Source organism: Centroberyx gerrardi, chromosome 23 (assembly GCF_048128805.1).
Source record: "Centroberyx gerrardi isolate f3 chromosome 23, fCenGer3.hap1.cur.20231027, whole genome shotgun sequence".
Taxonomy (NCBI): domain Eukaryota; kingdom Metazoa; phylum Chordata; class Actinopteri; order Beryciformes; family Berycidae; genus Centroberyx; species Centroberyx gerrardi.
This window is the reverse complement of record NC_136019.1, coordinates 10591036-10617667: the sequence shown is the minus strand read 5'-3', so window position 1 is coordinate 10617667 and position 26632 is coordinate 10591036. Positions and strand designations below refer to the sequence as shown.

The following is a 26632-nucleotide window of genomic DNA, read 5'->3' as shown; positions in this document are numbered from 1 at the left end:
TTACATTTTTAAAGTACATTTCTTTATTTTACAATACATACAAATAGAATGAGTAGAAATGATTTGGCAGGCAAACAATGACTGTAAAGGGAGTCACAGTAAAAAAATAAAAAATAAAAAAAAAAAGTTTCCGTTAAACAAAACAGCTTAATGAGCGTTTAAGGCTCTTTAAAAGGGCATTGTACTGTATGTGTTGGTTTTAATGCTTTCTGCGCCATCCAGCCTCAGTTAGTTCATTATCAAGCACAGAAACAAGCTCCGAATTGAACTAATGTCACAGGCCAGACAACAGACACAAACCCTGACCTATAAAATAGAAAACAACGTACCAGCACAGTGGATTGATGGCCCCTTAGTGGTTTATTCACCAATGTTTTGACCTTAGCTGGGCTCGGTCACGCTCTGAGACCAGCTGCGGTCGAAAAGTTGCTGAACAGACGGCTAAGGCAGCGTCAATGCAGTGTAACGGCTGCCTCTTCTCCATTTTATCCCTTGGTCTTGTGTATCCAGCACCTGGTCGGGATTTCTAATGTGCATAGACGGCTTCCTCCTTGCTACAAACCCCTGATATGCTCCTGATGTGCTACCGCATGACAAAGGGCCTTATTCATAAAAGGTTCTCACCAAGTACTTCTGCACATGGGAAAATATGTTAAAAATTGCATCATTTTTGCATCAAAATGAATTTATACGTATCCAATGATATATGAATAGCACATAAACGAACTTCTGAAGCTTCCAAGTAGATTGATGTTATAATTTTCATTCTGTTTTCTCATATTCTTTGAAATGAGGAAGCAAACATGGTGAAATCAATGTTGGATATTCTATAAATAAGGCCCGCCTCCTCATGCTCTTTACTACTAATGTTCACTGTTTCTCCGCACGATAATTGCTGAACCCGAGAGCGACGTGAGTGAAGGTATCATAAATAACAACAGAACACAAAAATAGAGAGACGACAACATGGGCAGCGTACAAAAAAAAAAAAAAAAAAATCATGTGATGACCTTTCCTGTTCCGCTCGCTCAGTGAAAACGAGGACGAGCTCCCTGAAGAGATAAAAAGCTATGGCGAGCCGCTGTATATTCCACTATGGAAATATTGACTCTGCACACATAGAAGAGCATGTGGTGATGTTTAGCACGTGAGACGTTTTGTTTCAAAATGATAAAATGAAAAAAAACTCTTCTCACAAAATGACGATACAACATTTCAACAAAGTATGGTACTTTTTTAAGGGATTTTGAAGTCCTTGGTGGACAAAATGATAACATGTTTACACACTGAATCCTGTACGTTGCATAGATATTAACTGATGAACTTGAATGGATACACACTGTGTTTTAGAATAAAACTCTTCCTATGTTGTGTATTACTTATATCTGTGCAAGGGCAGTACTGATATGGCAAAGCAGTGTGTAAGTAGATGTTATCAGGACCGAGGAGTGTATTAAAACACACTAGATTCAAATGGACTTTCTAAAAAGGCTTATATGGCTGCAGGCAATATTCACAGTCTACAAACTGATGTCTCTTCATTTGTGGTGTTATGCAAGCGTTGCTGCATGGGAAATGTAGTCCTTTCCATCGCAAGGCAGGCATTGTTATTTTCTATGTGACCACAAAATAAAAAAATATCCGTGACTTGAGTGCCAAAATAAATCTGTACTTTTTGTAAACAGTTTTCCTTCATTTATCTGCATTCGCTCCCCGCTTCATGTTCTCAGGTACAATACAAAGATTAGATCTTTGATTCAGCATTGTGGCAAAGTTTCACTCTGGTTTTGAACTAGTCGCTGTTGGGAGTTTCTAAAAGGATCAGTGAGAGAAAGCACAGTGGGCTCCAGCCTTGTGTGGTAGTTTGAGCTCGGACAGAGGGAGGCTGTCACTCACAGTCCTCCCCGGCGGTGGCTGCCTCCAGCGCGGCCAGAGCCTCCGCCACCATCGAGTCCGTGACGCTTTGCACCTCCTCCTCCTCCTCCTCATCCTCGCTCTTTGTCACCGAGATCCCGCTCTCTATGGTGGAGAGGTCCGGAGTCTTTGGCGGCCTGTGGTCGTCCCTGGTGTCGGCCGACGACACGCTGGTGGTGCTGGTGTGGATGTCCCCCGACAGGATGCTCCCTTCGTCCCCCGTGTCGCACGGGTACTCCGGCGTCCCGCCCACGCCCTCGTCGATCTCGTCCGCCGACAGGCTTTCGCTCCCCGTCCCGCACCCGTCGCTGACGGAGGGGTCCCACCCGTTCCTCGTCACCCCGTGCCCCCGGTCGCCGTAGCTTCTCTTTCTACCCGGCTGGTCGTAGGGGGAGGGGCTGTCGTACTCCTGTATGCTGGGGTAAACCGGCACCTGGCTCGGCTCTTTGTCCTGCATCACCCATCTCGGCCCCGGAGCCTCCGGCTGGATGATGTAGAGGCTCCCCTGTGCGGGCGGCACGCTCCCCTGCCGAGGGAGCTCCCTCTGGGGGCCGGCGTGGGCGGAGTGCAGCCTGTTGACGTGGTTGTTGTCCACCTCTAGTTTGAGCGTGCCGTCGCTGGACTTGCTGTAGCCCAGGTTGTGGAAGCCCTGCTTTTGCTTGTTGTGGCTGTTGAGCAGGTCGCCGCTGGGGGCGTCGGCTGACAGGTGGTGGGGGTGGTACAGGGAGCTGCCCGCAGAGTCGCTCTTCCTCCCGTCCACCGCAACAGAGGGGTCATAGATGTAGCTATGAGAGAGGGTGACAAAAACAGATAGAAAGAACATTTAACAAAAAACAGAACAACTCCCAACTCCCTCAACTCATCCACTTAATTCACCATGAATATGACTTTTAATCAAATTTACTACAGATTAGGAGAGACATATTTGAGAAGCAAACACAGATCAACAGATCAAGCAGATCAACACTGCAAAAAATCTCCATCTTAACAAGTCATTTAGTCTATTATTGAGTCCTAAAATCGTAATTTTCCTAAAACAAGTGAAAAAATCTGCCAATGGGGTTTGATAATTTCACTTGTTTCCAATGCAAATCAACTTGTTTCAAGATTGTTGTAGAATCAAGTGTCATTTTCTTGACAGTAGTGCAGTGATCTGTTATTTTAATTTTTCTAAGATTTAAAGCATGAATATGAGACTAAATGACTTGTTAAGATGGACGTTTTTTGCAGTGAAGTCCAAAAGCAAGGAAGCTGAATTTGCAATGTGTCTTTCTAATTTAACTTGACTTTCACCATTTTATTTCCTGGACCGGTGCGGCGGCAGACAGAGAGAGGACTATTTACGTCTCTCTGAATGGGCTCCAGGAGTCAGATGTTCCCGTGACACTGTGTGAATCGATGAAACACCCTCGCATACGCTGACAACAACACGGATACTTCACTGCGCAGTCAATGTGCCTCGCTTGACGCCATTGTTGCATCTGAGGAATGCACGCGCTTCGAGTTTACACGCATTGCCTCTTGCCTCGGCTGCGGCGATGTTTGCATTGCTCATGCGGCTGTCAGATATATTATGCGGCGTCTTGTTGGAAGGAGTGGAAAGAAGAGGAAAAGGAGGTGTAGACAGACACAGACAGCAGCCATAAAGGCCTGTGACTGCACTCTTCTCTCTGGTACCAACTGTAAAATACTGACTTTTATTCTCAGATGCTGTGTTTTGTTTGTGTTCCTCGCTTCCACAGAGGAGAAGGTAGGAGAAGAGGATGAAACAGGAACTGACAGAGACAGACAGATACACGACACATGCACGCACGCGCACGCACACACACACACACACACACACACACGTTTATATTACTACACTTTTGAGGATCTCCATGTACATGTGCTCTTCTCCTGACCTTAAAGCTGCAAGATGCAATTTTGTTCATGTTAAAATAATAAATACATAGCATATATTATACACTATCAGTCTTTGTATTTGTCTGTCTGAGATCATGTTGTTGTAATTCCTTGGTCACAGATAGACGTCGATAAAAGCCAAAGATTAATAAATGCCCCTTTAAGCTGTAAGCCTGAAATAGCCCCTTGTAGAGGGAAGACTGGCAAAATGTCCTAATTCTGGCTGATTTTCTTACAAGGGTATAAGTACAAGAGCACGCACTCTCTCTCTCTCTTTCTCTCTCTCTCTCTCTCTCACACACACACACACACATGCGCACACACCTAGGTAGGTATTAGAGGAGTGTTGGTAGGGGGGCATTATTTTGCCTTTATTTTGTGGACAGTGTAACAGGCTGTCAGACACTTCCCGCTGCGAGAGCCTTATGTTCTTCACACCGTTCTTTTCTTCCTTCCATTTTTTTCCCTCCTCCACCCGAAGGCCCCCCTCCTGGACTCACAACCCCAGCAGGGCCTCCTCAATCTCGCACCTCTCTGGGCGCCTCTCCCTCCACGCCGACCCTTTCCCCTCTCCTCTCCTCTCCTCTCCTCCCGCCTCTGTCTCTCCTTCAGCATCCTTCTAATGTAGTTGCCGCTCACTAATCTACTATCCTTTGCACTTCACTTCTCCTTGATTTGAGCGCCTTCCCTCGAGCGTTTCCTTCTCTCAGCCCTCCTCCCCCTCCCGCTTTCTCGAGTCGTCCTTTCCACTCCTCTCTTCAGCTGAGCATCTCTCCTCATCTTCCTCTTCTCTCTCCCCCTCCCCCTCTCTTTAATACACACACAAATACACATGTCCTATATGCATGCGTGCCTATTTAACATGAACACACGAGTCCTGAGTATTAAGAGGACAATAGGCGATGTTTTGATATATCGACTGATGCAACGATAGCTCTTTCTCCCCTTTTCCACACACACATAAACCCGCCCACACACACACACACACACACACACATCCTCTCTGATTTAAACACCTCTCTCACCCCGCATCCTTCCCTCTCTCTCCCTTCACAGTAGAAAGCTGGGAAAATGAATGTTTTCCATTTCTCTCTCTCTCTCTCTCGCTCCTAGCCAGCACCGCCGCTGTGTCCTGGCCGCCAAGGTGAAATTTTGAGGCGCGCTTTCACAAAGCAAGACACAAGCTGTTTTACAAAAATGAAGACCAATCATTTCGCGGGTGCTTGTTCATAAAGCCGGACAAAAGCTTCATGAGAAAATGAAACCGCGTTTTCCCTCAACAATAGGAGGCCGCCCCATCCGTCTCCGAGCTGTTTCCAGACAGCAGACCGAATCAAATGGACCACTTGTTGCTGTGGTTCTCTGTTTTCTGGGTAAATGGACAGAGACACTGTTTCAGACAGACACAAATGCCTGCCATTTTGGTATATTTCATAAAAAAATAACCATTTTCTGTCTGGGTATAGGGGAGGAGTGTGATGTGTTTGTGTTTGTGTTTGTGCGTGTTTATGTGTGTGTCCTGGGTCAAAAAACATTTCTTGTAGCCTGCGAGGAGCACCAGACAGATGGAGTCCACACCGCATTAGGTGAAGTCAGACAGCGTTGGCTGGGTTCAAGCCCCTGTGTCGCCGAGCATCTGCCCTGCTTAAGTGTCCTTGAGCAAAACACCGAATCCCCTACCAGCTCCGGTGTTGCTGCTGCGGAGCTGACCTTGCCCTCCGGCCACACAGGGGGAAAGCAAAAAGATAACTTTCCTGCACGGATCAATAAAGTATTACATTATTAAAAGTATGCCCAGTTGACTTTCAAATACTTTTCTTTGACAGCTTCCTCTGTCTGGCGTTTGTGGTAAACCCAGCCACTCCTCTAGCACAGTGATTCTCAACCTTTTTCATATCAAGGACCCCTAATTTAGCCCACATTAGGTCCACATTAGGACCCCCCATTTGATGAGATTTTGACTCAAATCTGAGAATATTTTTATTTCTAGATATGATTTTTTCCAGAATTCCATGACTATCTGTATTGTAGGTAGAGAGATACCAATGAAGCTATGATCAAAATAGTCATTCTTCTGCATTCTCTAATTGTGTTAATGTCTTGTAAATGAAATAATGGTGAAGTTTAACAATTCATCGATTTGCTGGGGACCCCCTGGAACCCCCTCAAGGACCCCTGGTGGATCCCGGACCCCACGTTGAGAACCACTGCTCTAGCATATAATAGTTGCTAAAACAAACCATAATCAGTGTCAGAATGCAGAATGTGTCCACAATACTAAGACCTCCTTCTGCTACAGAGACCTAGGCTGATTACATCCATTCTAATACATAATGTGTGTAGCAATGCCTATGGATTTTATGCCACCAATACCATTAGACTTGTGATAAACATCCTAATGTTTTTGTTTTTTCTTTATGCCAGCCACATCGTCCTGCTAAGTGAAGGGGAGTTTCCACCTTTGTGGTGCAAAGCATTTCACAATGTGGAGGACAAAACTAAACCAAATGTTTAAAGCTGTAATTTGTGCTCTTGAATTCAAAAGTATAACTTCTACAGTTGAAAGGAAATATCATTCAATTGAAGAATAGCACATAATGCTATTCTTATGAATAATGAACAACTCTGAGTTATTACTTGAAAATATTTTTAATTATGCATCTCTCTGAAAAAAAACATTGTTTAGTAGTCAATGTCAAATGTTGATTTAGACCAGAGGATATTGTAGTTTGGCAAAATATGATAAAACTTAGAGATTACAAACACTTGTAGTTCTGGTATACTCAGACCAAAGATATCATCAGATTAGTGGGTCACACTTTATTTGAATAGTCCAGCGCTGATACTTAACTTCCTATCAAGTGACTATAATGACTAAAATGTCCGAAGAGTTTCAGGTGATACAATAGTGTGAAAAGTATTCAATCTTTGGGTCGGGGTTAATCTCAGGGTTAGGGTTAGGGTCTAAAAGTGGGGTTAGGGTTAGGTTAAGATCTCGGTTAGGGTTACACAGTCTGTCGAGAAGCAGCAAATAGACAAGTGACACTTTGTAGAACATCTACTTTTTCTCACCTGATAGTTAAGTATCAGCATTGGACTATCCAAATAAAGTGCTACCCATTATTGGAGTACCTAATATTTGACTAGGCTTGTTTCTCAGTTTCAGAGCATAATTAGAATAACACATCTCACTTTCATTCAGATAAAATACCACAGAGTATTTGCCAAGAGTAGCGTGTGATCGCTGGCCTGTGATAAGCCTGTGAACGGCCGGTCACACCTTCCGCTTCAGGTTTTCTACACGGCAGCGTGGAATGTCTGAGTATCAGGCTTGGGACACTGGGGCCAGTTGTAGAGGGAGTTGACCCAGTAACCCACCGGCCCACCCGGCCAATCCCCAAACACCGCTAAGCCCAGAAATGTGACACTCCAGACAATTAGGGAGGTGTGTGTGTATGTGTGTGTGTGAGGCTGAAAGAGAAAGGGAGAGAGGAATGTATAAAAGTTTAAGTTAGACTGTGTTTGTGCGTGTGTGAATGAGACCGAATGTCTGTTTGTGAGTGTGTGTGAGTGTGTGTGTGTGTGTGTGTGTAAGCATTCACATGTGTGTCTCTGACATGGGAAAGAAAAGTGTGTGAGTGCGCGAGCGTGTCGAGGGGGGATTATGACTCTGGTATGCGAATCAAAGTATGCCCTTTCATTAAGCCGCAATCAAAATCTCGTTTCCCTCGCCCGCTCTCTCTCTCTGTCTCCTTCCTTCTGCACCTCAGAAGGCAGCGGCGGCGCTAAGCCCTAACAACGATGCCTTGTAGGCGTTTAACAAATGGACAGTCCCGCAAAGAAATACAGTAACCAAGGGTGATGGCTATTGGCATATTGACTCGCAGTTTGTACAGAGAGCCAATGTGAGGTCGCGCTGAGTCCAGACGTATTATAAATGGACCGCTCACTATCGGCATGAAACAAGACAAGAAATCATTCTGTGGCCGAGGAGACGTTTGAATCGGCATTCAGGTGAACCTGCCGTCTGGTTTGCTGTGGACAGATAAGGAGGCGCAGGGAATCCAAGTGGTTCTTATCGAGGAGCTGGACCGGAATTCGTGTTTGACTCAATGTTCGGCAGTTTAACGCGATTGTACAGATTTTGATTGTACAGATTTTCTGATGTATTTAAAATTCACACAATAATGCTCAGAGCCTAATCACACTCTCCAATGCACGTACACACATGCTCATATGTTTAGGCATTAACTTACACTCTTATCCAGAGCGACTTGCATTGAATGCAACGGTAGAGCAAGCTTAAATTCACAGATCATCAAAATTACAAGCAACCAATAGTGAGGAGTGCAAAGATCAGAGACAATAATATTCCTGTGTATGATCATGTAAGAGAGAAGAGAGGAGCGCCAGGAAAATAAGCCAAAATAAATGAAAAAGAGCTAAGGGGTGAGGTAGATTTTTTCTCTATAAACCCACACTGACACACACACACACACACACTTCACACACACACAGACAGACACACACTTCTCACCTTTTTATCATCCTGCAGCATCGGCACCCCATTTGGCCAGCTGTGTAGTGGAGCTGTGGAGGGACATTAACAATTCAATTAAACTTTCATCACACAAACACCCTCAGCTGAAGTGACACAGCACCCCACCCACCACCCACCCCCACCCCCACCCCACCCAGGTCCACAGTGACCAAACTTCTTAAAACATGCCAAGTGCCATCAAATTCTGGACGCCACTTTCTATTGGTGACATTTTTCCATTGATGCCTGTTCTCACTCATCAAGGAAAGGTTACAGCCAAAGAGCTTTTACGGTTTGCTCCTCAACCACCGGTCTCTACAATAAACGCCACAACACACACACACACACACACTTTTGACAGAGTCTGAGACTGCTATTGATTGAATAGTGCACCACCTCTGACATGTGAGTGGTTTTTAAATGAGGGTTTTCTGGGGCTCTCTTGAAGATTTCACCTCATCAGTCAAGTTTTGCTTTGCCCTTGGTCTCTATGCTGTTTGGACATGAGGATGAAAACTATGTCTGCCTGAAGCACCGATAAAGATGTTATTGCCATCCATCACTGTTGTGTGCGTCTGCGTCCGTGTGTGTGTGTGCGTGTGTGTGTGTCTATGTACGTGTGCAGGATGGGAGTGACCTTTTCTCTCCTGGTGGTGTGTTTCTCTAGGCTTTGGCATTTCATTGCCTGGGTAAATAATTAATCACCGAGTCTTGAATGGGTTTGTCCGCAAGCGAGGGAGAAAGAGAGAGACAGAGAGAGACGGAGAGGTAGAGGACATAGTATCTCTTTGTGGAGCAAAAGGAAGGATGTGTGCCCACGAGACGAAACAGTTTCCAATCTTAACCTTAACTCTCTGACCCTGCAGGCACCAGCAGTTACTTTTACCTTTAGTTAAATGCTTGGAGAGAATAGAGTGAGAATTGCTTCGCCAAGGACAATAAATGTACAGGAATTTGTTTTGGTGACATTGGAGACATATTGACTGATTGATTATAGAGTATCACAGTACATGCTGACTGAGTTGATAGTGGTGTGTTCAATACCGCCATGCATATGGTATACAAGTAGTAAAACACAGTATACATAACGGTTCAAAATGTTCAAAATGTCCATATTTTTCTAAATGTCCTTAAATTGTACATTTTGAGGAAAGTAAATAAAATAGTTAGGTGTGCACATCCAACCTATATCATATATACCTATATATCCTATACAACACGTTTTTGCCTAATAAAGACCTTATGGTTAAAAACATTGCATTGAATATTAAGAAAGTATTAAGTATTAAGAAAGGAGCTCTAATCCAGTGTGCGGATAATCCTTTTTTGAGAGTAAATAAAAGCAAGAGTAGAAATGCTGGATTCTGTTAAGACCAGTGAAGATTATACAAAAGGAATACGCCGAAACTCCATTAATTTGTCTCACTCATTTGCATTCATTGTTCCCTGGGTAAAATTCCCTGTAAATATTCATGACGCGGTAAGACCAGGCAACTATGATGTAAGGGGCTATAGCTAGACGGGGCGACTTTGTACATCTTTGTGCTCCCCGGGGGGGAACAGGCTAAGTGGTCCAGGTGGGTTTTGATTGGGGAATAGTTTAAAGAAAGCATGTGGGACCGGCGCTCTAAACATAGCTCTGTTTGTGGTGCAGCAAATTCAAAGGCAAACAGAATTGAAAAAGGATCTGCTGAGTTATATAATAAGGTTTGAACGCTTGTACCCGCTGCAAGCCGCCTAACGACGCTATCAATCAAACCCCGCGAACCAAACTGTCACGGGTTACTTTTTTTTTTTTAGCATGAAAGGCAGTACTATTTGTACAAAAGCAACATTTATTGTGATTTTGCATGCTTTCGTCATCCCGGGACATTTAATTATCCCCCTACAGGTCTGTTGCTGTGTGCTACAGCATAAAAAGCAACTGAGCCGGAGGTGGGTGTTGTCATTGAAAATACAGACGCAGACAAAGTCAACTGGGACAGAATGGACACAGAACAAATCTCAAAGTAGTCAAGAGAACAGTCAAGCACCCTCCTTTCTAGGGTCTTTGAGTGGCCTCTACTCTCTTTGTTTCTCTATCTCTCTCTCATATAATGAACCCTTGTGATCTGAGCTGTGCTTGACCGGCTGAAACAATCGCAGCTGCACATTCATCTGATTGATCATTTTACACGTACATTTTCACTCGGGCCTTGCAACACATTCACAGCTACTTATCGAAAAAAAGACCAAGAGTGGTATGTCACGCCAAGTGGAAATACAGAAGTTCAACTGGGTGTTCGGGTGGCCTAGTGGTTAGAGAGACTGTGCTTTAAATGGAGGAGCCTGTTTTCAAGCACCCACCCTGCTGAAGAGTCCCTGAACTTGCAGGAGGGGGGGAGAAAATAATTTCTTTACAGGAATCAAAAAAGTATCACATTATTTGTTATTATTAATTCATTGCAGTGATCTTCAAAGTGTAGTTCATTCCTGCACCATGCTTTCACTAGTCTTACTATAGAAAAAAGCATAGTGTAAGTATTGTGACAGTGTAGTAAAACTGGATATTTTTGCTTCATACTCATGAATGATTTGTATTTCAGGTCAAAAGATGAATATGAGACAAAAGCAGAGACTTAAACCATGTTGGAACAAGGCCATTTGTTGTGTTCAGTCCCCCTCAATGTCAGATGAGCATAAGTATTGGGACAAATTAACTTTAAGGTTTGTAATTGGTACCTCTAATATGCAATAACTTCTTCAAGTCTGGGACCCATCGATATCAACAACCTCTTCACATCTTCCTTTGAGATGCTCCGCCACGCCTCAACTACAGCCTTGTTCAGTTGTTGCTTGTTTGTGGAATTTTCCGATTAGGATTTAAGCCATTACACTGACTTGGACAGTTTAAAAAAGTATCTACCTTTTCTTCCAGATGAGCTCCTTGCTTAAGTGTGCAGTATGTTGTGGATCTTTCTTGCTGCATTGTTTCTGCAATTTCTGCCCGGTGAGCTTGGAGGCATGTTTTGGATGCAGGCAGATGAGAACAGTCTGTACACTTCAGCGTTCATTTTGCTGCTGCAGTAGCAGTATCATCAGTGACAACAGCGTGCATGCCTGAGCCATGACACAGCCTCCTCCATGCTCCACTGATGAGGCGGTATGCTTATGCTTACTTTCCATCACTTTGATAAAGGTTTATCTTTGACTTGTCTGTCCATAAGAATTTATCCCAGAACTCTCCTTTGCAAATTCCAGTCTGGTGTTTCTGTTCTTGGTAATGATTAGAAGTTTGCATCTTGCAGTGTAGCTTTTGTATTTCTGTCAAAATCTTTTTGCCGATGGTGAATTGTGATACTTTAACCCTTGCACTCTGGAGATTGTCTGTGATCTCTTCGGCTGTAATTGTCTTCTCAGTTCTAATGATTTTTCTGTCATAAGTTGTCTGGGTCGTTGCCAGCTCCGTACACCTCCAGTAGTTTCTTTCCTTTTGCAAGACATTCAATATTGTTGATTTTGCAATGCCCAACTGCTCTGCAGTGGTACTAACCAGGCTTTTCTTTGATCTCGTTTTCAAAATGTCTTGTCTCTTGTCTTCATCTTGGTTTATGCCTTCTAACTCAGAAACAAGTCGAGACATTCACAGCTCTCACGTATGCACAATTAGTGCAACATGGAACACCTGAGCAATTACTAATCATTACTAGTCATTTGTTACAATACTTTATGGTCACTTGAAACTGAGGAGAACACAATGAATGGCATAGTGCTAACATGGTTTAACATGCAAAAATACCCAGAGATAAGAGACATTCTGTATTTTTGTCTCATATTCAATCTTTGATCTGAAATACAAATTTCATGAGTATACTGTAAAAATAACAAATTTGCAAAACGTTGTTCCCCACTTCAATAGCTATTTTGATATGTGACTGATGACTATCAAAAAAGAGTCTATTGATCAAACCAGTAGATTATATAGCTTCCACTAGGGCCAGTACAAGGCGATGAAAATAAGCATGAACCAATGAGACACAAAGGGTAGATGGCGCAGGATGTCCTATTCAAGGATAGTCAACCCCTGAAGTCAATCTCATGACTTTCCCTCCCATGTGCCAAATCATGGGGATGAAACCAGGCTTGAAGCTGCGAAAACAAGGTTCTGTACCATGAGACTGAGCACAGCAATTACACAATTAATTTGTTTGCGTCGATGTAGTGAAGGGTAAACCCACTTAAACAGTTCATCCACCGTTTACTTGTGAAATAGTTAACCTTCCTTATTCAGCTAACATAAGACTTCATGATATGAATTCACAGTATGCATTAAGCAGTACCAGACTGAGGTAAGTTACATGCTGCATATGAAGTTGATGATGTTGCATAATTAAAGTAGGGTCTTGCTGACAGAATTACATGAATACTGTTCTGAAAATACTGTTTCTGGTTTCAGTTCAAAGTTTACACACCTTTTTATTCACACTGCATCACTGCATGTGTACTAGGCTCTTGGATACCTGATCTCATACATATTTACTTTGCTCTCTGGGTTTTAACTTAGCAGATATACCTCAGGCTCTTTACTTTATGTAAAACAATTAAATGTCAATGTTTCAAAGATATTTTTCTGTATATAAAATAGAAATGTTTTAAATGTAATTAATTTCTTGCCACCACAATTTAATGTGTAAAAAGGTGTATATTCATTTCGTCGTGTTTTTGCCTATCTCTAACATCCAGTGATACAACACATACGACCAGACAGGCCTACTAATGGCTGGCTGACTGGGTCGGAAAAAGCTGGTTTGCATCGGAATGGAGTTGGGTTGCAAATTTGCAAGGCAAAAGCTGGCTCTGGGTTGACTGAGTGCTGACAATGTGATTGCAGTGTTACCTGCCTCGGGCTAACCATTCTGCTGTTGGTCAGCAGAAACGACTCACAGTCAGAAGGGAACTGGTACTGTAGGGGAGTGATGACAGCTAGGGCAGGCCGGCAGCTAAAGACGCTCCACTAAGCAAGAGGGGTGCAGTGAGTAACAAGCTCGCTACAGGACAGTCCTGATAATCAAACAGCATTAGCATTACAAGTCAAAGACCACTCCCAAGAGCTCTGCTGCTGCAGGAAAATTACAAGACAAACATGCCTGGCAAGGCCGGCTAATACTGTGTTGGCTCCAGTGTGTCTAGTGGCAGCTGTCATCATTGCCACTCTGTGTTTGAAGAGTAAATAGCTATAGATACACATAGAGAAGTGGGAAAACCAGGAAGTAGCATGCTAGTGGGTGCACACATGTGGATTCCCACCACAAACATGTGTTTTAAGATTCATCATAGGCAGGGGTCTCAAACTCAATTTACCTGGGGGCCGCTGGAGGCAGAGTCTGGGTGAGGCTGGGCCGCATCAGGTATTCCACAAGAAAAGCTTTGTTAAAAAAATTCCAATCTTCTCAAATGTCTTTATTTTTATTTTTTAACACAAAATAAGATTTAAACGTCTTTATTAACAGTTCTTTAACCTCAATGGGTTCTTCTGAATATGAATTGTCCTGAACATGAATGGAACATTGAAGAACATGAACTGTTCTTCTGAACATGGCTTCTCTTGCCTACTCCTTGCTGCTAGAGACCTGGCAGTAGTCATAGAAACAAAAAAAACAAATGACATCATATAGAAATATATGTAGTGTTCATCGTGTGAGGCAATGCAAATAGCGCGATGCAAATAAAAAATAATGACCCACAAATAACGGTGCGACCCTATAATTGGTCCGGGTTACCGGGGACTGTTATCGCCGACGGACAGGTGTCGCTATGTGACTGCAGACTACATTAGGCTACATTGAGTTCCTTACTTTTCTTTTATCCCGCCGCGTACGCATCACTTTGATGTATTTTGTCAGAGAGAGACATATATACGTATAATGTCCCGCTGGGCAGCAACTTTAAAAACTTTTTTTTGGAAGTGTTGTGAACGCAGCGCGCTGGGACGAATGTCCGCGTGTGCCCAATAGAAACGAGGCAGCCAGCCAGGCACGGAAGAAAACTCTCCATGGCAACGCGGCTGTAACTTTCACTCATTGAGAAATGTTTCTCTGCTTGCATCAAGCCCGGTCGATGTCCCACCCCCGAGAGCCATATACCCCACCGTGATTGGTAGGTTCGTTCAGCTCCGCACACAATACTGTAAAGTGCCATCCATATAAAACTCGCGGGCCGCACTAACATTAAACTTTCATATTAAGGTGGGGGCCACAAAATATCGTCTCGCGGGCCGCAATTGGCCCGCGGGCCGCGAGCTTGAGACCCATGATCATAGGTAAAGCACATCTAACCATGATTTTTCTTGTTTTGTAAGCTTACTGTGTCAACTTTAACACACTTGTCTCTCTCCACTGCCAGATGACTGCATGCTAATGCTAACAGCCAGGCATTAAAATAGACTAGTAGCATCGCTAGCCTGTTAGCTTCACCCTGTACGTAGTTATACCAGGCTTTGCACTGAAAGCAGCATTTTTATACTAGCAAGGAAACACACTGCAATGTGTAACGGCCTTAATCAGGCAACATCAAAACCAGCCATTTTTATATGAATGCAATGCACCTCCCCCATTATGTCAGAGAGATATAACCAAAACACTGACTTGGATCTACAAAGGAAGGCAGAGTGTAACAGAAAGTAAAGATCAGAGGAACAAAAGATGTAGAAGATTCATCACAAACTGATAGTCATGCAAGCCTGTCAATAAAGAGTTATCTCAGCCTCTAAAGCCTCCCACAGGCCGAACAGTAACCAATAATAGCTGACTAAGATTCACATCAGAACATCCAAATGACCAATCACGTCGTTCCCCTGGAGAATTCCCAAAGTCATAATGAGATAAAGGATTCAATCTGTGTGTCAAATGACTATCATTCATTCATATATTGGCCGTTGTTCTCTGGCAATAATAGCGCTTTATCTGCCCCCCCGTGCCATTCAATATATTATATATTGCTCCTGTTTTTTATGATAGGGAAGATCGTAGGACGATTACTGAAGGAGAGAGATATTTCAGCGCAGGCACCTTGGCCAGGCTCCTGTTTTTTTTTTCTCTCTTTCTCTTTCAGAGTTTTCTTCAGGAAAGGAAATTGAAACATTTCATCTTAGAGAAACAGGTGCAATAAAAGTGAGATTGCTGTAGATTGTCCCCTAAATGTGAAGCGGCCTGAAATCCAGGGGATACCCAAGGCATCGGCAGTCAGGGCGATTGTGAACGATTGCTGTGGGTGGAAAATTTAATCCAGAGTGATAAAGCTTAAGATAAGCCTTCCTCAAAGTGTCCACTTAAAATGGATTTTAGTTGTTTTGAGTATTGTTTGAAAAAGGGGGTTATTGGGTAGCTAACACTAAATGAGGAGTTAGATTCCAAAATGAGTGATCCACTAACTGAAAAAGTGACTCCTACTCTTTCAAAATGAGTGACAGCACAAGATGAAAACGTATGAGGGCACTTTTTAAAGGATAGTAGGTACCTCAAGTCTTTAGCTGACAAGATAGAACACTTTTACAGACTGGATCCTCTATATATTTTAGAGATATTGCATGATGAACTTCCAAAATGGATATATAGCATTTTGGATTAGAACTCTTCAAATGCTCTTCTCAAATGCGTACACTCTTCTTCTTTCCATAAAAATATTTCCAGGCAATGAAACCTTAGAAAGCACGTAACCAACCATCAGGCTGTATAGACTCTTATGAAAATGAAAATTGCCAAGTCTTGGGGAAAGCTACAAGCTTAATGTGACAACATATTGTATGTCAATTCATAAATATTAAAAACTGCGATAGTCACTATCTTGTTTTGATCTCCTGCCTCCCACACCAGCCCAAAAACAAACTACACACTGTAAAGTCCTTGAGCTACTCTTCCCTGTCTAGCATATCTGATATCAGTTGTTTTTGTTGTGTTCTTGGAAAACTGAAATCTATCCACCAGCATATCTGTGCAACTGGCGGTTTGAGTTGCTGGTGTAAACACTGCGCATACCAACTCAATAAAGCCAAATACAGGTAGATGAGGTAAGACACATAAACAGAACCGGGGCTTGAATAATGTCAGAGAGCCTTGCCGATAGGTCACTGAAAATCCCTTTTCTCCTATCTACCGACAGTAATTGAACACAAGAACCGAGCTCGCATTCGGAGAAAATGATGCTCCGAGGGCGTAGATATGAATTCTCCTGCTTTTCCTACAAGTTTCCAGAACCTCTGCTGAACTGCAGAACAAAGGAGTCGAGTTTTTTGCAGTATCGTATCGTTAGCTGGGTCTGCTGCTAGAAAAGGTCGGCTTATGTAAGGTGCGTTACATTATAGCGTCGTAATTTCAATTTTGACACCTGCTGTTGGCCTATCGGTGTGTGTGTGTGTGTGTGTGTACAGTGAGAAGGGAGATCAGGTTCATGTGGGTGTGGTGATGGAAAAGCGGGCTAACTGGTCTGACATCCCTCACACTCTTCTGTCTCTCTCTCTCTCTCTCTCTGTCTCTTGTCCTTTATCTATCTATCTATCTACTATGTATTCCGTCACATCTTGCATGTCAGCCCTTCAAATTATGGCTTGGCGAAGAAGAACAATGCGACTAGAAATATGGCGGGAATTCCCAGTGCTGCTACTGTGTGTGTGTGTGTGTCTGGAATGTGTAAAGGTAAACTTGGGGACAGATGTTAGACTTCGTGACCCACATGCAACGCGTTTTCAGGAAAAGGCATTTTTTGGAGAGGTGTCATTTCAGAACGTATGCTTAAATATTATGCGAGTGCTTGTTCCCTATCCTTTCTTTCTACACATCAGTTGATTTCACTGGCATTGTGCACCTGTTTGTCAAAGTACTCATCTTCACTCACAACAGATTACAGCCACTAGGGGTAGAAAACTATATTCTTTGTTCACCAGCTATTATAGAAAACAACCTGTAAGAAATGGTTTGTTACCGTCTATAGTGGCTGGTAGAACAAACTTTCTAGACACAACAAGATCTACCAAGGTTTCAGTATAGTATGGTATTATAGTATAGTATAGTATGTAGTATTAATATAGTAGTAGAGTATTTTGGGGGGCAATTTCAGCTGCAAGAGGAATAATCTGTGTGCAGTTCTTCATTTTCTTTTAAACTCACCATCTAGCCTTAGTTGTTTGACATTTTTTTCTCTGAATGCCAAATTAAACCTCATCTATAACCTTTCCCATTACACGGTGTTGCAGTCGGTTGTTATCTCGCACATGTTCGTGAACAGAAAAAAAAAAGGTTTCTTAAGTATAAGTGGAAACAAAGCCATCATTGAGAGGATTTCAATGAAGTCCTCAGTTCCTGGTAATGACCCTCTGCATTCCTCTGATGAAAGAGAACGGCAGCATTCGATAAGGTGTTCAATTTAGGCCTCTTATCAGCTTTGGGGCTTTTAAAATCCAGCTGAAATGTCAATACACTGTTTCAATATCAGCGAAGTGACAAAAAAATTACTCTGTCTAACCCACTGCTTTGTCCTGCTGCTCTTAATAACCTGCATATAGATCAGATAACCTGCCAGACCTGATAACTGAAACGCTTTCCATAAAAGACCTGAAACTGTTCATTTGTGACTGACGCTGTAAGTGTATCTAGGCTTTGATAACCCAAACCTTTTCAATTACAGCGAACACTGTACAGCGCTGTAGCTCCTAGCTGATCACAAATCGTCCTCTAGTTGCTCATATCTCTGCTATATAAAATCACTTCAGTCTTTCTTCCAAAATAAGAACAATAAGAAGAATATAACTTTTGTTTTGAGTATATTTTTGACACAAGTGCTCAGTGAGCTGACCTTGATGGTGCAGTGTCAGTTGGTTCATTTGAATAAGCCAGGTACAGTATGATCAGGTGGGTTGCCGGGCTGGCTGTATCCATGGTGAGTTGTCATAGCGACCAATTTATACAGTAGGTACAAAATCCGTCCTCGTCAAGGGACGATCCGCAGCAGGCTATCTGAGAAATCGCTCGCAAAGCACATCGTCATCGTGGCTTCATACTTCTGCTTTGAGATTTGACAACTGCAGAGTGAATGTAGGGGAGGACAAGCATCCACTGGGCAAGTAATATCAATCAGACTTGTGTCTCAAGTGTCAAAATACCTTTTCTGATTATGGATGATGTCATGAAGCTAAGTGTGTGTGTTTGTGTTTCTGTGTGTAATGTGTGTGTATTGTCCAAACATCGTTTTCTCATGGCCTTGGGCAGCGGTCCCATGAAAACAAGCACTGTCTCCTCTCTATTACCCAACACACACACTTATCAATAGCACCCACCCCCCCCCACCTCCCCACCCTCTCTCTCTCTCTCTCTCTCTCTCTCTCTCTCTCTCTCTCTCTCTCTCTCTCACTGCAAACAAACCTGCTGCTGTTTTCCAGCCCTGCATCCTGACCCAGGAGCTCAGAACTGGGGACTTTAGTGAGTAAACAAGTCTGCCTTGGAATGGAATGGAAAGGGTCAAATGATATACAGCCAGTGATACAGTGGTAAATAGAAAGTTGGGTAAACTATGACTTCTAGCTGGTGATTACCATAATGCAAACAACCAGCATTGTGAAAAAAATCAATTATATTTGCAGAAAAGCATTGATTTATGCTTCTTTTTCCTTATATAACTCAGTTAAGTTTGGTAGTTCTTATATGAATTCACATTATGAAGATTTATGTCAGTCTAGAAAAGATGGGCAAAGTATTCTGCGAATAAAAAGGTGGGTAACCTGAGTTTAGGTGGGTTAACCATCTACTAAATCCCCCTATACAGCACATTCTTTAAATTCTGCATAAGTGAGTAATTCTACCTGTACAATCTATAATCTCCAAACCAGACTATATAGTAAACAACAAAATGCAACGTCATTGTGTTTGTCCTCTTCCACAGTATACGGAAGCTTCGGACTAAGAGCAAAGCCAACTACTATCCCTTAGGCAAATAGTATTTGCATACACTTTTAATGGTTTGTTTTAGTCGAATTAGGTGCCACATGGGTGGAGCCTGTCACAAAAGACAAGACAACAAGAGGCAGAAAGTTTAGCAGCACAGAAAATAGCTCTTGTGTATCTGAAGTGTCCTGAAGTGGTAAATCCCAGCTATCAGGGGTTTAACAGAAACTACTAGAAAACCATCAAGAGGAGCTGAAGAGTGACTCATTGATACATGACAGCCACCAACACAAAGCCAGTGACCTCATGCCTCCAGAGCGCTGTACGACTTGGGTCTCACCTGTTACCTAAGCAGTGAGGTAAATAATCTAAATGCAGTAAGTCACTGAAATGGCCTATTATGATTAAACAGAAAGTCTGCATGGCATTTTAAGCGTGTGATTGACTCAGAGTTCAGTGAAGTACATGTTGGAATTACAAACAAAGCTGCAAGGCCATGCACGCAAGTTCAGTGTATCTGATTCAAGACCCCCACCCCCCACCACCACCATCCCCCCACCCCATCCCAGCAAAGAACAGACATCACCAATAACAGCCAACTGTTCACTGATTAGCATCACCTGCCTGTCTGCAGTCTGTTGAGGGTGTGATGGACACTTTGAGCTTGGCTGCCATATGCCACACTAACTGTATTGTATCTCCCAATATCAACCTGAAAGTTAATGAAACTTAAACCTGATGTTTTCAGTTTTGTTTTTGCGCGCGCGCACGCACACACACACACACACACACACACACACACACACACACACACACACACACACACAGTAACCTATGCTATATAACTCTAACCAGCCTATTCCATCACGTAGAACAGGTGTACAGGCACACACACCCGTTTTGTCAATACCCTAATGAAAAATTGCTATAATATTCCTATAGTAAGGTAAAATATTCCACCTAAATAGTAAGTTTATAGTCACCTTACCGTACTTTATGGTATTTTTATTTCCTATAGTATCACTTAAATATCCCCAAAATATTCATATAGCATTGAAATGAGTACTTAGGTTTTAGTTTATGGCTTTTCTGTGATATTTGTATAGTATCTTCTAAAAATGTATCATAGGATTACTTTTTTATTCGTGAGTTACTCACCATATGGCTGACGTTACAGCTAAACTTTCTACTGCAACTGTGAATATCCGTCGAAGCTACATTAACAAGGCTGTAATAATGTAACAACAACACTTTTCACAGTCATTATCCATGAATAAAACAGTAGTGTAATAACAAAGCGAAGCACAAAGACAGGCAGAGTGACCAAATGTTGTTTCAACCTACCTGTTGCGCTAAGCGAAGGTGTGGCACTTTGCCCTAGGTATCAAAAATGCACGGATAACTTCAGTTGTCATTTAAACTATTTCACTCCCGGTCCGTTAACTTAGTAGAAAGAAAGATGGATTTAAAAAAAGAGGCTTCACTCATCATCTTGCACTAGAAATTACTTCCTTTCCCTGGTTTGTGTTGTTGTGGTGTGTCGCTGAGAAGAGGTTTCCCCCCCCGTGACTCCTGAGTCCCATGTCTCCTGTTTGAACAGCAGTCTGGTGATGGTTAGTTAGCCTGGGAAACTACTGGGACCAGTGTCAAGCTAGCACTAGTTAAACGATGGGATTTCCGGTCACGGCTTTCAAAATAAAACTTTTATTGCCTATAAGAAAAGACACTATAATATTCCCATAGGGATTTATGGGTGAGACTGAGCTTCTCATTTGTCAGTTTATAGTGACCTTATCGTGCTTTATGGTCTTTTTTTCATCTTCTGTTTCCTATGGTAATATTGCTATAATATTCCTCTGAGGAAATTGTAATTTTTCTGTAAAAGATACTGTATCTTTTGAATAATACAAAGTACCAATTGTTTAACAATTGTAAGTACAATTATTGTTGTTGTTGTTGTTGTTGTTGTTGTTGTTGTTGATTTTTCCCAAAATGTCCTTTTCATAGCATATATTCATTACTACCATTCATATTCATCCATAGACAGGGATGTAGAGGAAGGTAAGCCCATCTAAACTCACTCACCTTTTTATTTGCAGAATAGATTTTAGATTTTTATTAAATCTTAATGAGGTAAATTCACAGTAGCCTGTACATGATACTAAGAAGTATAACTGGTATAAGTTATGTGAGGATGTCTTTTAAGGGGGGGGGGGGAAACATAATTTAATAGATTTTTGGTTATACTGGTGGCTTTCTACCACTACATGCATATGAGCCTATATGCAAGATGCCATAATACAATACTTGCATGGATTCCATCTATATAGAGCTCGTCAAATACCTGCAGTAACTTCCTGTTTGGTCCTGCCTGTCTCTGGCTGGCTTGACGCAGCTCAACCTGCCTGCCTCTGCCTCTGCCTCCACAGTTATCAATAGTTGATCATATGACTCTTAAATTAGCCCGTAACACTTGCTATCCGCTCACATGCACTTTATTCAAAACCCGGCTTCAGCCAATAGAAAAGGAAGAATAGTGAAAAGGTGTTGCAAGTTACTGAGTGTAACTCCAACTCTGATCTCTGATCATTTACATAGGCAGAAGACACACTGCAAAAAATGCCAACTTGAGGGACATTTAGTCTCATATTCATTGTTTGAAATCTTATTAAAACTAGGGGAAAATTTAGCCAATACAGTGAAAAGATTCCACTTGTTTTTTAATGCAGTTTCACTTATTTCAGGAATTATCTACAAACAAGTGTCTAATTCTTGAAACAAGGCAGAAAAAAAGCAGATAACATGACTAGTATCAACGAATTGTATTGGAACATCATCTCACCCCACGGATACATTTTTGCACACTTTAATACTCAATACCAGATGAAATTACTTGTTACATAATGGTTTTTTGCAGTGTAGGGAGGGGACTATTTTGTATGATGATACTCATCTAGGCTCAGATAAACAAATTACTTCCTTAATGATGACACAAGCATAGCCTGGCACACGCACCTCTAAACCGGTTTTCATGTTTACAGACGCAGAGATAAGCAGGTTTATTCTTGGAGGGGGTGAAAAACAGATATCACCTTGCATCTTAAAGTAAATTCAGTATGGGTGAAAGAGGAACACAGCTCAGGTTAAGTATTCTTTGTGAAGGCCGCTTGTCCAAGCAGTATTGGACAAACATGAACAGCTCCCAAACAATGAAGTCAGACTTGAACCTGTGATGTCATCAAGCCGTAAAATCTGGAGCTGCTCCACAGAGAATGAATTACAGTAAGAAAGATAGGAAAGGTGACTGGCAAAGAGCACCCGCAGGGATTTTCTGGGGATACACACACACATTTTCTGGTTCACATCCAGCGCATCACAAGAGAAGTGAAGCTCATTTGGGTTGAAATATAAAGAGCCATGCGTCCACAAGATTATTCTCTCATTGATTCAAGCGGCTCCAGATTTTTATATCTTTGACATAATTGATTTGACTCGTCTGGTTTCTGGCCTAATCCTGTTCTTGTCAGTTTCTGGGTTGCTCTTGACTGCAGGAATCACATGAATGAATTCTTAGAAAATGAGTGGAATACTCCTTTAACTGAGAAACAAGATGAGCAACTTTTCTGGGAACTGCCTGGTTTGAGTAAAAAGTTGGAGGAATGAGTAAGAGGTGTGTGTGTGTACGTATGCATATAAGTGTGTATGTAAATGTGCATATTTGTCAGTGTGTGTGTGCATGTGTGCCTGTGAGCTTGTTCTTATGTATGCATATTTTCTCATGAGTATGTAAGTCTGTGTATGCAGGTGCGAGTGTATTCAGACATGGGCCTTTGGAAAAAAAAACAAACATAAAAAAAAAAGAAGCAGAATATCAGATTTTCTTCTCATGAAACTGGAGATGTTTTTCCACTCCGGCTGCGGTTGACAGCATGGCGGCTAACATCCTGGCACCGACACAAAACATGACAACAGTGTGACACATCGGATGCAAAATAGACCCCTTCCTGACAAGACTTCAAATATACGGCCAGCGGTGGCACAGAAACCCTTCCATCTCCCTTTTCACTCTGCTGCTTCCGCCTTTTTACATTTTCCTTTAAAAGGATTAGAATGAAAGTTCTGACATGGAGGAAGGAGAGTGACAGAGAGAGAGAAAGAGAGAGAGAGAGAGAGAGAGAGAGAGAGATAATGAAAGATTAAGTCAATTAATTTTCATATATAGAACTAGAAAGGGAACTAGAAGCTGCATCATTGTTGTACAATATGACAGCAAGTTTACCCAATCACGTTAAAGTATTTGAAAGTGTGATTGAAAACTTAACTGACACTATCTGAACTGTCCTGATGCAGTTCATCCCCCTCTTGTACTCCAAAAATAAGATTTATGAGGGCAAACAAAGATTATTCAGAGATTTTCAGACACTTTTTCCTCTTGGTTTTGACCTAGATACCACCGCTCCTCCACCTAAAACAGCTAGAAATTATTTGAATTGTTCTGTTGGGTGGATGTGAACTCTGCCTCTGCCTGATGAAATCTTAATGTTCAAACTTGATGTTCAAACTGAATTTGCCAAATTTAATGTTAACCATTGTCTTTGTAATGTTGATTGTTTTTCATACCAATAAAAAGGAATATCATTGATCTGATGTTCAAACAATGTTGAATACACTTGTTTTTCATCTTCAGCACTAGCTTGTTAGTGGGATAAATGAAAATGGACTTTGTTATAGAATGAATCATGACTGGTGTATTTGCCTGGAAATTTTTCTGATATTGAACTGTCGCTTCAAAATGAGATGTCCACCATTTGAAAAAACTTGACACTCACTCTTATAATAGCACAAAATTATAAAGAATTATGATACATCCTAAAGGACAGCATTTACCAATACACAGGATTGGTTCCTTTGGGATCCTTTGGGTGACCAAAGGACAATACCTGGATAATTTAGATACTGAATAATGTCCTTCCAGTACTTTTCCATCCTCTTTCGCCCTGTGCATTGGCCAGTGTGCATCTCCCTCCCTGCGTTTCACTTCCATCCTCTGTTTCTGTGCTCAGATCCAAAGCCCCAGATGCGCCAGCGCAGCAGCGCACAGTGGCTGCTCTAATCTCTTTAACCTATCACAGGCAAACAGCGCTTCTGACATCTCCCATTTCCTACTGCTCACCTGAAATCAAAATAGAGCAACAGACTCAGGGAAGGAAGGCACCGGCAGGCTTCACATATCAGTGTCTTTCCTCCCAGCATGCTTTAGAGGAATTAGGTCAGGGCTTGTTGGTAGTTATCTTTCCTAACCGGGCCTGTGTTGAGGCAAAATGTGGGGAGAGAATACAAGATAAAAGGGATGAAATGAACTGTCGATGATTCAAAATGGCGGTGTTCTTCAGTTGTTGTGCTTCAGTGAGTCCTTGTTGTGATTATTAGATTTGCATTTGTTATAACCGGCAACTTGTCTCACCTCACAGACGTAGAATGGTCTGGCGCCCTGCTTTGAATAGATCACCTCATAAAAATGTCAGCTTTGTCTTTGAGCAGTCTAAAATTGGTGTGATTTCCCTTTGCAAACATCCCACATTTGGTCAAAGGCTTTTAGTTGCTCAAACAAAGGCTACTCAAACCGTGTATGACCTGCTGCATGTATCTGTATGTAACAGGGAGGGGTTTTTCACAGTTGGTGAGTTTGGTATTGGGCTTTACTTTCATTAAAATGTCAGCTTACAGTGAGGTTAATGCGTTTAGTCTTGGCTAGTTTAATTTGGCCTGCTAAAGAGAGAGAGAGAGAGAGAGAGAGAGAGAGAGAGAGAGAGAGAGAGAGAGAGAGAGAGAGAGAGAGAAATATGACTCACAGGCTTCCCCACCGCTGAAAGTACAGGTTGTAAAAATGAAGGAATGGAAAAAAGGCAAAGATGACAAAAGGAGGGCCCCGGCTTATAGAGTAAATGCCATCGACAATGGAGTGGATATTTTAGGCTGAGTAAATAAGAGGCAATGTCATACTGTACCTACTGTAGGACACATCACACACACACACACACACACAGGCACGCACACGTGCACACACACACTCTGTGGCCTGTGGAGTCCTCCTGTTCAACAAACAAGCGGTGTAATTATATGCCTGTGTGGTGCCGCAGGTGGAATGTGCTAGCGATAGTCAAGCCCTTGTTGTCATAAGGATTGGAAGCAGCCCCAATAGCCAACAGACATGAGCTCACCATCATTACAATGAGGGGCGTGGCCATGCCCGTCACCGCTGTGGAGCTGCTGTTGCCGTGGAGACAGGACACACACTCGTGCACGTACACACACACACACACACACACACACACACACAGACACCACCGGGAAATTAAAACGGTAGTCCAAAGCAACAGGCTTTATTGGCCAATCACAGCTCCATCCCAGATGTGTTTACTTTGCATGTGTGTGTTTGCATGTGTGTGTGTGTCTGTGTATGTGTATGTGTGAGTGTGTATGTATGTGTGTGAGGGGGTGTAGGGCACTGTTTGAGAATCCAGGTGCACTGCACATGCATTGCCAAATTATAATGACAATGTCAGCCAGTGTTGGAGAAATATTCACCACGCTTGTCTGGCATTCGGCATCAGGGGCAGGAAGAGCAATTACTAGCCCATCAAATCATTTTACAGCTCTGTTTTTGCTTGCGTGCGTGTGTGTGTGTGTGTGTGTGTGAATCAGCGGATCATTTGAGGCTGTCAGCATTATCCATCAGTGCTTTCTCACTCTGGGAAACAAACCCATGAGTTAGCTGTATTGGCCATTCTCAGCCAAACCATCAAGCTACTAAACATCTAGCTACTGGGTGCGTCAAGACGGGGCTAATTGTAACCGGTTTGAACAGAACATATGTTCACATCAGTCAGTGTCTCGTTTGAAGCCAAAGGCAATAATAAAGTACTTTCATGTCTAAAAGCAGAAACGTGATCGCAATGTCTTGTAGGAACCTCTGATTACAATGAGGCACGAGGCAGAGTGGAGGCAAAAAGTGAACCATTTTATTACATTAAAATGTTTCATACAAACAATGCATACACACTAGTTCATATTGCTTCAGACATAAGTTTCTTTTCTGTTAGAATTCCAGTTAAACAACTCTGTAACAAAATGTAAGTACAACATTTATGAAAATATAAATCTCTAAACAGGTAAGTCAGTCCTGACAATACAAAGAATACCATAGAAACATTCATTACCAGTATGTCAACTATGAGTTGCAAACATGTAAGTTATTAAAAGTCATTCAAGTTACATAACATACAATAATACCATTTACTGGCTTCCATATGGACACATTCAAATATACTCTTAAACTGGCATTCCAATATATTAAGTGGACTCA

At 42.2% G+C, this 26632-nt stretch overlaps 1 protein-coding gene across 1 annotated transcript; it reads right to left on the bottom strand.

Moving 5' to 3' along the window:
• Positions 1–20855, bottom strand: LOC139927633 (uncharacterized). Its single transcript, XM_071919832.2, has 3 exons — positions 20611–20855; positions 8354–8406; positions 1–2699 (listed from the first exon to the last, which is right to left on the bottom strand). The coding sequence occupies exons 2-3, from the start codon at positions 8383–8385 to the stop codon at positions 1889–1891; spliced, it is 843 nt and encodes a 280-aa protein (XP_071775933.2). The 5' UTR covers positions 8386–8406; positions 20611–20855; the 3' UTR covers positions 1–1888.
• Positions 20856–26632: the final 5777 nt, after the last annotated feature.